The sequence below is a fragment of the Trachurus trachurus genome (assembly GCF_905171665.1).
Source record: "Trachurus trachurus genome assembly, chromosome: 8".
Taxonomy (NCBI): Eukaryota; Metazoa; Chordata; class Actinopteri; order Carangiformes; family Carangidae; genus Trachurus; species Trachurus trachurus.
Genome location: NC_139905.1, coordinates 12178348 through 12193817, shown reverse-complemented (window position 1 = coordinate 12193817; position 15470 = coordinate 12178348). Strand labels below are relative to the sequence as shown.

General features: G+C 39.6%; 2 protein-coding genes across 2 annotated transcripts in view; both read right to left on the bottom strand.

Moving 5' to 3' along the window:
* Window positions 1-15470, bottom strand: part of nudt1 (nudix (nucleoside diphosphate linked moiety X)-type motif 1) — a 423902-nt gene that overhangs the window by 98569 nt on the left and 309863 nt on the right. The gene's annotated exons all lie outside the window — the stretch shown is intronic.
* Window positions 5735-8107, bottom strand: elfn1a (extracellular leucine-rich repeat and fibronectin type III domain containing 1a; the record flags this gene model as incomplete). The annotated part of the gene is made up of 1 exon (XM_083976813.1): window positions 5735-8107. One exon carries the CDS (start codon window positions 8105-8107, stop codon window positions 5735-5737), a length of 2373 nt encoding a protein of 790 aa, XP_083832939.1.

The following is a 15470-nucleotide window of genomic DNA, read 5'->3' as shown; positions in this document are numbered from 1 at the left end:
TTTTCGCTCATATGTGACCCATGTCTGATTTGCCTTTGACAGTGTGAACAGCACAAGTCGCATTAAATCTGACTTTTTCAAATCAGATTCAGGCCACTTTAAATTTGGTACTGAATCGGATACGTATCTGATTTTTTGGAATGCGACCGCAATCTGAACAGCCAGGTCGCATTTAATGCGACTTTGACGTCATTCTGACCCGCGCTGCACTGTTTTGTAAATGAATGACAAATAAAGTTGATTGAAAAACAATAAATGTGCCACAGGCGCTTGTTGGGAGAGTCAGGGGATGAGACGCACACTTATCAATGACCGATTTGATACGGGATTACCTCAAATAATAGCCGGTATTCATTTGTTTACACAAACAAATAAAGGCCGGCCCTAAATACAAGCCGGGTCAAGAAAAAAAACTCTGTCGCCCGGAAAAAACTGACAACGATATAATCAGAAACTCTTTCAACTTTGTGGACCGTCTGCATGTGAAGACTGACTGGAGTAAAGCTGACCTCATCCTCTGCTTCAGAGAGGGACAAGTTGCACTGTCGGACCTGGGTCTCTGCTCCGTCTCCGGTCCCGAACGGGGGGGGGGGGATGAAGAGGAAGATGAACTAATGAACGATGAGCTTGGTTGCTAATGTGTAAAATTAAGCTGAGGGATTTAGAAATAAAGGCCATCGGCCGTAACCTACGTCACACTGAGATGTCAGATGATGAGCCAGGCAGGCAGACCGCATATCACATCAAAAGTCGGTGAGTTTAAATTCAGACTCTTTTTTTTTTTTTTTTAAGCATAATGCTGTGGGTATAGTAAGGCTGATGGAGTGCGGGACGGGTGGCGGGTTCGAATCCGACGTGATTTTTTTTTTTAGCATTAAGCCGTAAAGTCCTACAATACCGGTTGCCGTTGCCATGGTTGCTTCCGTAAACATCGTTGTGGCGTGATGTCATCAATGATCAACTGCGCATGCGGGTCACTTCAGGAGCTTGAGCTGTTCACACAGCAATCCATAGACAGGCCACATTTAAAGGCGTAATGTGAACAGCCAAACAAAAAATTGGATTTGAGCAAAAAAACGGAATTGAGCATTAAGACCTGCGGTGTGAACGTAGCCTAAATATCTGCTGGAGTGTTTAATATTGCAAAATTATAAATACTTACATCCTCTCTACTCTGAACAATTAGATCATTATTAGATTTGGTTATAGTTCTAATTGATAGTAACATTTGTGAATATTAGTAATGTTTTTCCTGTTTAAGGATGCTGCCCCTGAGGATAAGTTACGTTTATTTATCATTTGTTTAAGTATCAATATTTTTTAATATTAGAAATGTTAAATTAATATAGAAAAAAAAATAATAATCAGAAAATTTTCTGATAGTCTATCATTGATTAACTGCCCTATAAGTGCCAAGTGCATGAAGCTGAGTATTGCCCCAACAACGGTCATGGTCATAGAATAATTATTTTATCTGCAATGCAGCAGCTTGGCCGTGGCACCATTGAATTTCACACTTGTTCTTTTGTCTGACAATAGAAACAGAAAAAAAATATTCAAATAGGAACAATTATATTGTTATTTCAGTTCAGTTCCACATTAAAACACAGTGTGATCAGCAAGCTCTCTATACTTCTTTGTATTTCCGCTAACCAGAGACAAGAAATGCTACTTTTGCTGTGTATACAATTACAAATGCATTGCATCACAGAATATTCAATAAACTGGCTATAAATGTTTGCATTATGTATGCAATATACATTCAAGAGCTGGACTGATTTAAAATAGGCCGACTGATAAGGAGCAGTACGCATTCAATAGAGAAATGCCAAAGTAGGGTTGAGGTCATTTAGACTCACTGTCACAATCATAACAAACACAGATTCCTCCAGCAGACAAGGGCCAGCTTAGAGGAGGATGAAAATTAGCTATATGTCAGCTTTGTGCAAAGACATCTTCGTTCTTGCTGTCACTTGTAAGTATGTGAATATTTCAATATTAAGCTTGTACAGCACTTCTGCAGGAACTTGTGGTGATTGTGTACAGTACAGTGGTTATTTCTACATCTCCCAGTTTGAACACAGATGTCATGAAAGTGTCAGTACTTCAACGAGGCTTTATCTACCCAACGCCAATGACTTGAAGTCTCCAGACCTCAACCCAACTGAACACTTCTGCCAGATTTTTGATTAATATGTCAAAAACAAAAATGCTGTTTGCTACTGTTAACACACGTTTGAAGATATAAAGCCCCTTAGCCAACATGGCGATCATTGAACTTGCCCAGATTGGTTGGCCAATACATCATTATTAGATTTTAAGACCCTTAGATATTATTGGCAGTATTGGTCTTCAAAATCCATTAATTGTTGCTCCAGCAAAGATTAACCCAAGAGGATGGACATAGAAAGAGCAGCATGTGAGACAGTATTACACTGGCTATAATTATGCATCAGCTCCAAAAGCTGCAGTGGACCCTGAATGTGATGCAAACAGATATGGTGAACAAATAACCATTAGAAAAACTTTCAATGTGACTCTGGCATAAAAGTCGTCATAATAAAGATGCTGAGTGTATACTGTATGTGCACCCTTAACTTTATTTCACAGTACTTTGTCTGAAAGCAGATAACATAGTATTAAGAAATAAAATAAAAAAAACACATTTTTGTGCTCTTGTTTGTTTTTGATGCACTTGAACAACAACTGTTGATCTTTCTAAAGGTTTTCTCAACACTTTAAACTCTTATTAGACACAGAAGTGCTACAATATGCAAGTATAAAAACATGTTGCTAAATAGCTAAATGAACTAGAAACCTGACAGCTCTCAGAAGATACTGAAATGCTTTTATAAAAAGAACAACAAATGGAGACTCATCAACAGTATCAACATTGAAATAAAACAAAAAAAAAAGGAAATTTACACATGTACACATATCCCAAAATCTTAAGGCGGTTGAAATATTAAGTCAGACAACCAAGTTAACACTTTACAAGGTGCTTACATAACACATTCACGTCAGGCTCATGAATGCTTCATCTCACATTAATGAATAATAACAGCATCATGACATGCTTACATGAAATGGATGCAGCATCATGACACAGAAAAATATAAATGGGTTAACTGATGCCTGCAGTAATACTTAGGTTCTCAATGTCTAATGGAACAAAAAAGGAGTTGATGGAAAAAAAAATCACACTAGACAAATTCATTCCCTCGGGTCAGCTCTTCTCTCTACTCACAGCACATATGTTGTTGTACATGTCTGTCCCGTTTAATGCTTTTTAAGTCACTGATGTGGAAGTGTTTCATATTTATTTATCAAAATGGAAGGTGAGCAGAATCACAGGAGCGGATGAGGTGATCTGGCATGCAGTAGAGTCAAAGCTGCAAAGAGTAGTTGCCAGGTGCTAAAGAGGAAAATGCAACCAAAGAAAAGGTGTCTGTGCTCCATATTGGACTGTCTGATATGATGAATTAAATACTAATTGGTTTTCTTTGAATTTTTAAAGCAAGGACCACAGTGAGTGGGTTTGCATGTACTTGTGGTTTTGGTTAGTGTACGAAAGAACTTGAATATTATAATAATATTAATATAAAAATATGTATATTTAAAAGAAAAATAGAATATTGGGCGATAATGGCGAGAAGACTGTACCATTGTTGAAATTAATGCATCATATAATATTTCAGGCATGTTTTCAACATTGTTTTCATTTGGTGAAGTTGAGATTTGACTGACACTCTTTTAATTACCTCATTTTGTTGCACCGTCTTGTTTAATGGCACCTGACTGGAGAATTAGCACCATCAACGGTTGATCTCAATGAGGCCAACTCCTACAGTACACGCACCAAACAGTCATTTCTTTTGGAGGTTTTCTGGTCATTCGTTTGAAAATTGCACAAAATTTGGATGGACATTTGACTAATGAGAGCAGAAAAGTTGAAATAGAAAGAAGACATGATGCTTCTACTGCTGCTTGGGGAGTAGTTCTCTTGGCTTCCTTAAATTGAGACAAATATCTCTGCAGCTCTGGAGATGACTGGTGTGAAATTTAACTGCTTGACCTTAAAGAGCTGTTCTCTGCTGTTAGATTAACCCACATCCTACACCGACAGTTATATTCTAACAAGGGAGTAGGAAAATTGAAAACATATTTATTGCTCATTCATAAATATGCAATGAGTCATCATGAGCCTGTTCAGAATAAGTTATATAAACAACTTACAAAGACAAAGCGGTAAGTCTTATATACTCAAAAAATTTCATATACAAATTCACAGCCAGTAAGTCAGAGGATTCAGTTTCACATTCTCAAATTTTACTTTAGCATGTAGATATTTGTCTGGTACGTAGTTTTCATAATATACAAAAAGATCGAACAGCCTAGCAGTTAAAAACAAAATGAACCCTCTCAGCAAGCAACAGGGCCCAGCCGAATAACAGACTACTTTCCCGCATTTATCAGATCAAACATTATGCAATATAGTACACTGGAAGAAATATTAAAGCAAAGAAAAAAAAACCCACAGCCAGTAATAGCATCAAATAAATATTTCCATGAAAATATACATAAAAGCTGCCATAGACAGATCAAAATATGTATCTGTTACATTCATCCATCGGGCTCTCCTTCAGGGGAAAGAACAGCTTGCCGTGTACCCAAACAACAAGTGACAAAGTACAGCTGCCCTCCCTTTTGAAGTGTTAGTGATTAATAGTTGGCTTTCAATACCTTATCGCATGTATGGATGTTAGTATTTCCCAATGTTTCCACCTTTAAAAGAGTAACTGATACAATAGAAAAAAGAGAAGTCAACATGGACCTACTGCTGTTCATACGATTCCCAGACTGTGCACAGATATTGTAAACACTTCAGCTTTTTCTACTTTGGTACTAAAGATACAAATGATGGCTCATGAAACTGATGAGCTTCATTACAGCATGTGATGATACTGCATCTTGCCCACATGAAGTCTATCAGCAGCCATCCAGAGAAAACTGCATTGTGTGATTTAGGGAACTTTAAAACTGAATCCATCTGTATCTCATATATGCAAGTAAAAGCTTTAAGAAATTGAAGAATAAAAAAAACAAAACAAACAAACAGGCGGTGATGGTTAAAAAGACAAGTATTCTGACAGGTTTAAAGTGGGACATGCCGTTCTTTGAGCAACAAGATAATCTAAACAAACAGCGCTCCATTTGATAAACCTGATTCATCCACTAATACGTTTCCATTTACACAGCAAACATTGCAAATATAGAAACCCATATCTGTACATAGTTTTGTTGAATTAAACAAATGCAGGGAGGGAAGAAAAAATGTTCATTTTGAATGAAATGTCCAGATAGTTCATCAAAAAATATTGAGGTTTCATTAGACATATCTTCATATAGTAGTTTCATATTACACAACAGCAAATCCACTGTCACAGGACTTGGCCATGCGATACCCAAAAACCTATAATCCATTGTAACATATATATTATTAATTTGCAATATATTTTCTCTTTAATAGATAAAAGTTTTCCCATTGGATGCTTTACATAATATGACAAATTTAAAGAATGTTAACCCCATTTTCCTCACAGTCAAAAGAGAATTTTATACACGTGAGTGAGTAGTTGATTATAATATGGAAGTTTCCATTGATTCAATTGTCAGATGAGGTTCTTGTGTCATTTATGCAATGTGTGGTCCATTTTAAAAACACCTAAAGAGGTTATGATTTATGTTGGGCTGAAACACCTTTCCAGTAGTCTAAAATATCATGCAGGTCCTCATCTTTTGCAAACTGGACTTTTTTACGCAGTGCATGCCCTGCAGCCATGTACTCGTCATCTTTGTGCCGTTTCCGGTGGAGTTTGAAGCGCTCCCAGATGCTGTGTGAGGGTTTGCAGTAATACTCGGGACTGGAGGAATAGCTTAGATTGTGATACTGAGAGGACAGCTGGGAATATGCTAAGTCTCTGGAGCGGGAATGAGTAAGAGGCTCCAACATGGAGGACTTGTGGCTCTCTGGGCCTTCAAGCTCCTCTATGTGGGCATCTGGGTACGAGTGCCGGTGGTCACTGTACTGGCGGATCTTCTCTGCCTCCGCCCTCAGGATGTTGGCAGCAGGTGTTACAGTGAGGATGGTCTCTCCTGTTGGGGAGGTTTTCTCTATGTACTTAGATTCAGAGCGATAAGGCCTGGGGCTCCGCATGGGCCCTCCTGTGGCAGTGCTGGGCCTCTTTGGTGAGACATCGGAGGTCCGATGCCTCTGCAGAGAATGATGGTAGCTGTCCTTGTACACTGGGGACAGCAGACCAGATTTACTCTGTGGGTGTTCTGATATTAGCACCAGCTGAGGCTCTGCTGTAGACACTGCTCCAGATTTTACCCCTTGAAAAGAGGTGGATTCTGACTTGAGAGCATCTATACAGTTGTTGATTATCTGATTGACTTTGTCCACCTCCTTTGCAATGGTGGAAATCTCTGCCACGGACCCCTGGCTATTTCCAGGCATTCCCATGTCACACTCTCTGCGTTCATGGTGGTCCACACTTCGCACCTCCATATAATTTCCCTTCATCATTTTAGGAGTATCACTTATCTCTTGAAATTTGTACTGCTCCATTTCAGCAGCAGATGGTAAGTACGGCATACGCGCCATGTTCTCTCCGGCCAACAACTGCTTCTGCGACATTCGAGAAATAGTCCCTCCTTCTAGTTCTTGTCCATATTTGAGTTCCATGATGTTTTTCTTCAGACTACCTGCTTTTTTGTGCTTTTCATCTTGCTGACGCTTCCTTCGCAAGCAGTAGTAGACCACCCCGAGAAAAATGACCATGCTAAAGAGGCAGCCTAGAATTGTCATAATGTAATGAGTAGCAGTTGCATTGTTCACCGCTATATCCTTCTCAATCCGAGGGCCAGTAATGAATGACAGACAAGTGTGATTGTGTCTTAGAGAGTTACGTATCGAAGCGACACAGTATGTGTAGTTAGTGTGGGGTTTTAGGTTTTTTAGTTCAATATCCTCCTTTATATCTTTTAGAGTTTGAATATCTGTGAAGAAGCTGTTATTGTAGAGAACCAGGATGTACATCTTCCTGAAGGGATGAGGAATCTGAACTGTGATGGTGGCACCTGTATTAGTCACTTGCTTCACTTTCATCAGAGGGGTTACCTCCCCAGTACTGTAGGTCGTACTGATGGTAATGTCGTCTGGTTCTGTGCCCGAGGGACAGTCTTCCAGCCCACAAAGCGTTGAGTCTGGTGGGGGCGTTGACGACTCAGTGGGCACAGCGATAAATGGCGTCACGTAGTCATCAGTACACACCGTTGTGAGCATGTGAAGCGCATTTCGATATGTTGGATTGTTAGGATTCTGGCTCAGCAAACTATAACCAGAGACTCCAGGTGGGGAGTCGCAGACCATCCGCTCATTCGTCCTGTTCGGGAAAACCGAGAGCCATTTGACAAAACCAAGTAATTCACATGAGCAGTTGAAAGGGTTGGTGTAGAGCTCGCAGGTGGTCAGTTTCGTCAGACTGGTAAACGTTGACCCGTCTAACTGCTGGATTCGGTTCATGGAGAGGTCAATGTTCTCTATGTTGGGGCATTCCCAAAAGGCATTAGGTGTCACAGTCTCAATCAGGTTTGCCTGGAGGTAGAGGTACTGCAGCTTTCCTAAACCCCTGAGGATTCCCTCTGTCAGGTTCCGCAACTTGTTGAAGCCCATTTGAAGGACTTGTAAGTTAAACTGAGCAGAAAAGGCCCCGTCCTCTATGTAGGAGATTTCATTCTTTGTCAGGTTCAGGTAGGTCAAGTTGGCAAAGCGACTAAGGGCAGAATAATGGATACTTTTGATCTTGTTTTCATTCAGACGAAGGTCCACAATGGTGCTGTTGATATGCTGTGGGATGGCCTCATAAGGTGGTTGATTTTGGCTACAAATTGCAAGCCATACAAAGCCCTTTTCACCCTCAATTAACCAACAGTCTCCACTGACTTTGCCAACATGAGTCAAATATACAATGGCTACAGACCAAAACAAGGCACTCATCACCATGCCTAAGCTGCAGGCCATTGGTGCTTCTCTGAGAGTCATGTGCAGGGCCAAAAAAGTGAGAAGAGGGTGTTATCACTGCGGTTTCAGTGCAGCTTAGATGGTCCTGTTGGAAAACCTGCTGGATGTTCAACTGTTCTCCGAGCCAGAAACAATCCTTTTATTTGTGTCCTCTTCATTGATGGATGGTGCTGTCCCCACGTACCACTCAGAAAAATGTTCAGTACCTGCCTTTAAGCTGAGTTTCTTTCATTGAGGTTTGCCCACAGTGAACTTATGGTGGTGTTTAAAAGAGATTTCACCACCCCAGGTTGGCTTGTGCTTTTCTCCTTAGAGGATACCATCATTAAATGGTTTCATCTTATTGTTTCTGCCAAAGTCTTCCTTCCTCTGTCTCTCTCGTGTGCACCGAGGAATAACCTGCAATATAAAGACAAGAAAACAAAGTTGACATTAATTATATTTTATCAGAATATGAAATGCACATAAATTGCATATGCTAGTATTGCAATGTTGCACTCAGATTTCAGGATTCATGTTTACGGCAAGGTCTCTCCTTGTCCATGGCCAACCAATTATTTTGTACACAATTTAAGAGGTGTTTGCAGTCCCTGTGGCAGACTGCTATTAAAGGAAACCGTTGGCCAATTACCACTTGACAGGTTGGGAAAAGCAGAGTCCCTGTTTTCACACCATTAACCTGAGGACTGTCAGATGCAACTGAGGAAAGCCAATGTTAAGAAGCTGCATTAAAACAATTATACAACACCACACAAAATGACACTTTGGATCAATGTATAAAAATCTTCTCCGAAAAGCTTCATGCATAAATTAAAATCTTTTAGCACCAGATTATATAAGAGAAAAGTGGGAACTTGTGTTCAAGGTAACTAAGTTGGATAAAGATCTTTTGCAAAGGGAGACGAGCCATGGTTACAATATAGGAAAACAAAATTGCTCTGTAATCTAAAGAGCAAGCACCAGCAGAATTAAAATGGTTTTTAAATGATATTGTTCTGTCTTTCTGACATTTGTTTCCAGTTTACTGATAATGGGTACATTTTTAAAGGTTGGGTTAGACTAAAAGCAATTTTCTTCTTATTTTGAGATCTCAGAACATAAACCATATGGTCACATTGCCAAAAGTGTCTCAATCTCAAATTTCATTTAACAAGAGTATTTTGAGTCACTATGACTCTAGACCTACTGATGAAATGTTATCAGTTCTTGCATTTTAGTTACTGTATGTGAACTGGATGTCAAAACCCCTCAATTACCATACTGCCGTGGGTGGAGATTGTTATTTTAAAGTGGTCTTGTGTAACTATTGCTCAACATCAGCCACTGTCACAGTTGCAGCTTCTGGGTGACACTCACTAGTATGATGATAAAATTGCACTGTGGCAAAAGCACCAGTAGAATAAGCACATGAAGTCAGCAGACTTGCTGTTAAATGTCAGCTGCACAGCAGTGTTATCTAAAGCTACATAACATTAGCCATCTGGTCATAGCAGAAAATGGAAGGATGCTAAAGTAAAAACCCATGAGTGTGTTGAGCAAGGGCATGTTTTATAGTTCTGTCTGTGCAAGACAAATTCATAGCACAACCTACTCTATTCTGTCACCAAATCACTCAGTATTATAGCCGTCATTATAGCCTTTAATTGTTCATTCGTCGATGCATTGCCGCTGACAGGGAAATAAAACATTAATATGATGCTTTGCTTTTCACAGGTATGCAGTGGTGGATGAAATATTGCAATTATGAATAATATTTCTTTTTTTTCTTGAAGCAATTAATTTGATTGATTTTTAACATGGAGGAAGACAATGTGTATACTGTACTATCTGAGGAAGGAATCTACAGTATACTGTACATGTATTGATCTACAAGTTGTGAAATGAGCATTTAAATCAGTTGAGCTTGTAGTTGGTGTAGAAGTAGAGACAATAGCATTAATTTACAAGCTTTTATACCCCAGATCAAAGAGAACACTATTTGTTAAAGTTAGGGTCCTGATTAATGATTGATGATTAATGATTAAACTTAATTGATTACGTCGGTTACACAAACACGCACAGCAGACATTCATATACAGAGAAAAACAAACGTTCATAAACGGAGGGAGGGGGACCCGGCACCCAGTACCAGCAAGCCTGGAAAGTGAAAGTGAGGGTGTTTTCACACAGGCAATCAAACATATATTGGTATGCAGGGATTGAAAATATGAATGAATAAATGAAGAATTTAAATAAGACAAGTGTTAATTTTTTATAAATTAATAATATTAATCGACAAACCAAAAACTTTTCGCTAGATTGGTTGAAAAATTAGTCATTTGATTGATTGCCTAATCGAAACAATAGTTGATAGATTAATCGAGAGAACGTTTTAAAACAGGACTACACATCCCCTGATTTATAAAGGGAAATACCAAAGCAAAATGTGCCAGAGATGAAGACACTGCAAAACTGCCTCTGCTCCTCTCTCTTACTTTGCCAGTTCTGCCTGACACAGGTCAGGATGATTTGCCTTGTGGGGGGGACACGGGGGGTGAGAGGGGGCTTTTGTGTGTTAGAGGACATGTCTCCACACAACAGAGATTATCACACTGTTAGAAGAGATTAAATGTGACAGTTAATGGCAGAGGGAATATACTTCAAGCTGAAACCCCACCTGCCATCGTAGACCTAAAGACCACTCCTGCTGTCATTTGACCTTTTGTGAGTTGGGTTTATCACATTACAGTCACATGAGTGTCGTGGTTCCCCTTATCATACATCATGTTGGCGATGTGGTTGGTGCACGGAAATACAAATAGTCAGTTTTTTCTTTTGGTTGTGGCACAGATCCGTGACCAGCACCACTACTGAGACTAGTGTCTTAGTAGAGGTTAAGGGTTAAGTGGCACTAATGCCTGCCATTGGTGATTTAGGTGGTTCTGCAACCCTACAGTATGTCATTACTCAACAACCCTGTCCCATGGAAATTTGCAGATTTATTTTTGCTTTGTTATATTTTCTTAAAGTACTATTTTTATATTTCTGTACCATCTTAGGGAAGTGGCTGAGATAGTATAACAAAAGCACGGATAAAGGATGTAAGAATAGGAAAAGCTTGTGGTTTGGCTTATGTACTTTTCAAATTTACTGTTGATGTAAATATTTCACAATAACCACAGTCTTTACATAGCATCAAGCAATTGTTATAAAAATGTTAACCATGCTTAAGATGCTACAAGTAACAAAATGGATATGTTGTCAGTAAACATTTTGTGATTTTTTTCCTTTTTTTACAGCTACAGTTCATTCAAATGTAGTTGTGTGTAAAGTGTAATTCGGTGTAACAAATGGATGTGTTTATCTTAATATTTCCAAACACACTTATACTTCGACAGAATCCTCCAGCAAGCGCTGCACTGTGTGCTGATAACCTGATACGGTGGAACAGTGGTGCTATAATCTGAGGCTTCAAATGTTTCACATAGATTTCAGTTGGGCCCAGAGGGTGAGATTATATGTGAATCTGCGGTATACTGTAGCTCATATATTAGCCTATTTGTGCTTTATATTCCATACATTTTCTATAAATAAGGTACAGTATGTTTTCATTGCCTCTTTGCCTTTTCAGCTTTCCCCATACCCACTCTTTTCCAGATGTGGTAAATGAATGCATACTACAGCATGCTATCTTTGCTTTATACTGTATGCCCAAACCACTTTTACTGTAGTTAACTTTGATATTTTGTTTAGTGGCAGTCATTATGAAGATTTTACTGGCAGTATCAGTCCACAGCCACCGGCAGACCTTGAATTCAGATCTGTGTGACTGTGGTTCTCTGAAAGAATTTCCATACAGTACATAATGTAAGAGAACATGAGTTTCATTCACAAATGCATAAAAGGCTACATTGTAAACAAAGATGAAAGACAGTTTTGGTGCAGAGAAACTGTTTTGTCCTCCTTGCTTTACACACTATAAAGAAATAATCTGCTACAGGCCCCAGATAATCAACTAAAGGCACTAGTCAGCTATTCAAGTCCAGATAAAGAACAGGAGTAAATGCTGTGGCGGACGACACTGCAACAGAATGTCAAAGGCTGCCATAACAAAACCACCGTCAAGATGACAAAAGAAGGGCGACAGAGGAGCAGCTAAGAAAAGCACACTCCCCAAAGCCCCTGGGAAGAAAGAGGTTCCAAATCAAATGTTCCATGAAATGAATATGAAAAATACAGCTCGACAGAATATCTGGCAAGGCGAGAGATCTCTTAAAGAAAAACGTCGTCTTGTTATTATTCCCCAGTCTCTGACCTTAATCGCAAAATACCACACAGCATTGACTGAGCTCATCCGACCTGACCTCCGCTAGCTCACGGCGTGGCACATGGTGCGCGGCCTTTTAGTGGCTAAATGGAGGTTTAGGTCAAACTGGTGAAGTCGCCTCTCATTTACGATGCATTGGCTCTGTTTTGTTTGTACACAGTGACTCAGTCTAGTGAGCCTCCAACTGATTCACTGCCTCACTAGTGAAGTCCATGCATAAATTACAGACAGGCTAGCTGCCCTTGTAGGGGTAAACACAAAACCACAAGCACACTCACACTGATAAGTTAAATATCTTGTACTTTCAGTAGTTTCAACTACAGTATGAAACTGTAACTGTGCCTTTACTCCTGCAACTGGTCTTGCGGTAAATCCACAGCATATGCCAACAAAAACGCCTGCAGTGGCCTGTTGCTGAGGGATAAACAAAGCAGCAATCTACATCAAAATTAATTTTTACTGCTTTAGTTTTATGCAAATCACACCTTATTGTATATTCAGATCTTGAACTGAGCCCAAGGCAGCCAGCACTGTACGTTGCTGTGTGAGAGCTTAGGTCTATTTGCCACCACAGACCCACTTTCCATAATGGCAGCAATCTGTATGGTCCAGTGCTAGCCCTGAGTGCAGCAGGCCAGAACACCCAAGGCATCAGAGCTGAGTCTATTCCCCTATCAGACACAGGCAGCCATTCCACAGTCTCTTTTCCATTTAGGCTTTATGCTCTGGGTAATGAAGGCTTTTCTTTTTCTTTTCCTGTTCTGTGGATAACCTATTGAAACCCTGCTCTTGAAGAATGATTCAAACACAGCCTTGTAAATTTCTGTTCCAGTTGCTCAGGGCTCCTTCATACTTCACTTCTACTCGGTAAATCATCAGCTCCTTTTTTTTTTCCCTTTTCCATGAACCTAGAATTACTGCCTTGATGTTTTACGCCTCCACCAACAACTCAAGTTGCAGTTTACATCCATGTCTGTCCAGTCTCAGGTATTAACTATATTTATTATTTGCTTGTTGAGAGAAGCAACAAACTACTCCTCATACGTGCACATGCTTCGTCAGAACACCAAGCTGCGGCTTTGTCAATAGTAACAAAGTTACAAATAGATGTTACTGCATTGGATGCTTCACATGCTCTATGTGCCTGAAAGGGACATATGAGGGACATATGATGGAGATACCACTTTTTGAAGGCTCTTTAACATGTATTTGGGTGTTTGTCTTGCCTTCTGGCCCCCAAAACGCGAGAATTGACCAAAACAAAACTGTAATCTTCTTAATCTTCAAGGTAACAACTGTTGTCTGACAATGATTACACCACCCCTACCTGATACCAGTAGAAGGGGCAGGGCGGGGAAAGCAGTGGTTCATTTGCCTTTAAAGCGACAGGCAGTGAAACCAGCTGTTCTGAACAGGGCTGTTTTGAGAGGATGAAAAGAGAGCTGTGATGTTTGATCCTTGGGGTATTTTGCCCGAAGCATGTCACAGACATGTCTTAAAGAGACCTGGGAACTATTTTAATTTGTGGAAAAGGGGCATAATATGTCTCCTTTAAATTGTCCCTTGAGGATAAATAACGTTTTTTTAATTGAACTGAATTGAAATTCAATCCAGCAGCACAGAAGAACACAGAAGAACATCTGAGATTTTATTTTTAGGCCATATTTCCATAGTCACAGTTAAAACTTCAGTACCTTATATGGCAGAATTTCATATGTCTAATAAAATGATGAAGTGATGAAATTTAATCAATGGATTCAAAAAGGTCAAATGTCAACTTAAGTTTTACACCATAAATACATTTAATACAGTTCCTTATAAGTCTTGATATGTATTATTGGACTGGACAGATGTGGAGGTAAACTATAACATGACTGCTTGGCGGACCTGCTGATAAGGATTGAAGAAGGTCTTGTGGTCGTGACAGGTTGGGTTGTACTTAAATGGGAACCTTGAAGCTGCAGCAGCTCTCTGTCCCTCAGCAGATGCTTAAAATGTGAAGCAGGAGAGTCGTCCTCTCTCACACAAAGCCACATGAGTTCTGCTCCACCACAAGAGCCAGTGATTCAAGGAAAACTTTGACAGAAGCTTCTAGAGACCATATAAAAAGAAGAAGAAAATGTATTATTATTATTATATTATACTGTATTATAAGAGGTCCTGAAATTAACATCTCTTCTGTATATTGTATGCAGACCATTCAAGCCACACCATGTCTATCTCTGCCTCTCGGTAACCCTCTGTCAGTGGGACTGTCCAAACAATTCCACAGTGCATACTAAGCGAATGTTTTTCTTTTCTATCTCCAAGTGTCTACAAAAGCACGATATCGAAGGATTTGTTTTTATAATTTGAGGGCCTGATTTTTGTTGTGTCTCCCCACGCTGCCTATCTTGTGCTTTGTGACAGTGAAGGTGCCTCAATCTCAGAGGACCCTCCTCATCCATACCAATGACTGCCCTTTATTTGATGTCATTGAAAATGCATGCACTTCTTGCTGCGAAGAATGAAATAAAGTAAAGATGGGAAACCAGAAGTGGAGAATCAATTGAGTTGAAATGGAACTACTTCTCTTGGGGAAGGAAAACATTGTGCTCATTGAGGTACTGAATTACTTTGGAGAAAGGGAGAACGAGGGCACATATGCTTGGGTTATATCAGAGGATATTAAAGTCGTACATTAATTATTCTGGGAATATTGCCTGGAAGAGAATTGATGGCCCTGTCTTCATAGAATACTGTTTGGTAAAAGTTCTGCACATTTTATGGCTCCGGTGATATACTTGTTGGACTTTGTATGTCTTTTTTTAGTGGATAGGAACTCAGCAAATTGATTTTTTTGGAAGTATAACCTAACTTCTTTTATAAGTAATGAGTATTGTACACCACCGCAATGCATAGAATTCATTTGTTTTACAGACAAAGCCTTTAAATCCCACACCACAATTGGTGGTCGAGTTGCTTCCTCGTAAAGAATGGAGCCAGAAAAAGCTTTCAGCACAGTATTTATCTCAATGTGACCTCCAGAGAGATAAAGTGGTGAATAGAGTGATAAGGAACTGTAGCTGGACTCGCATA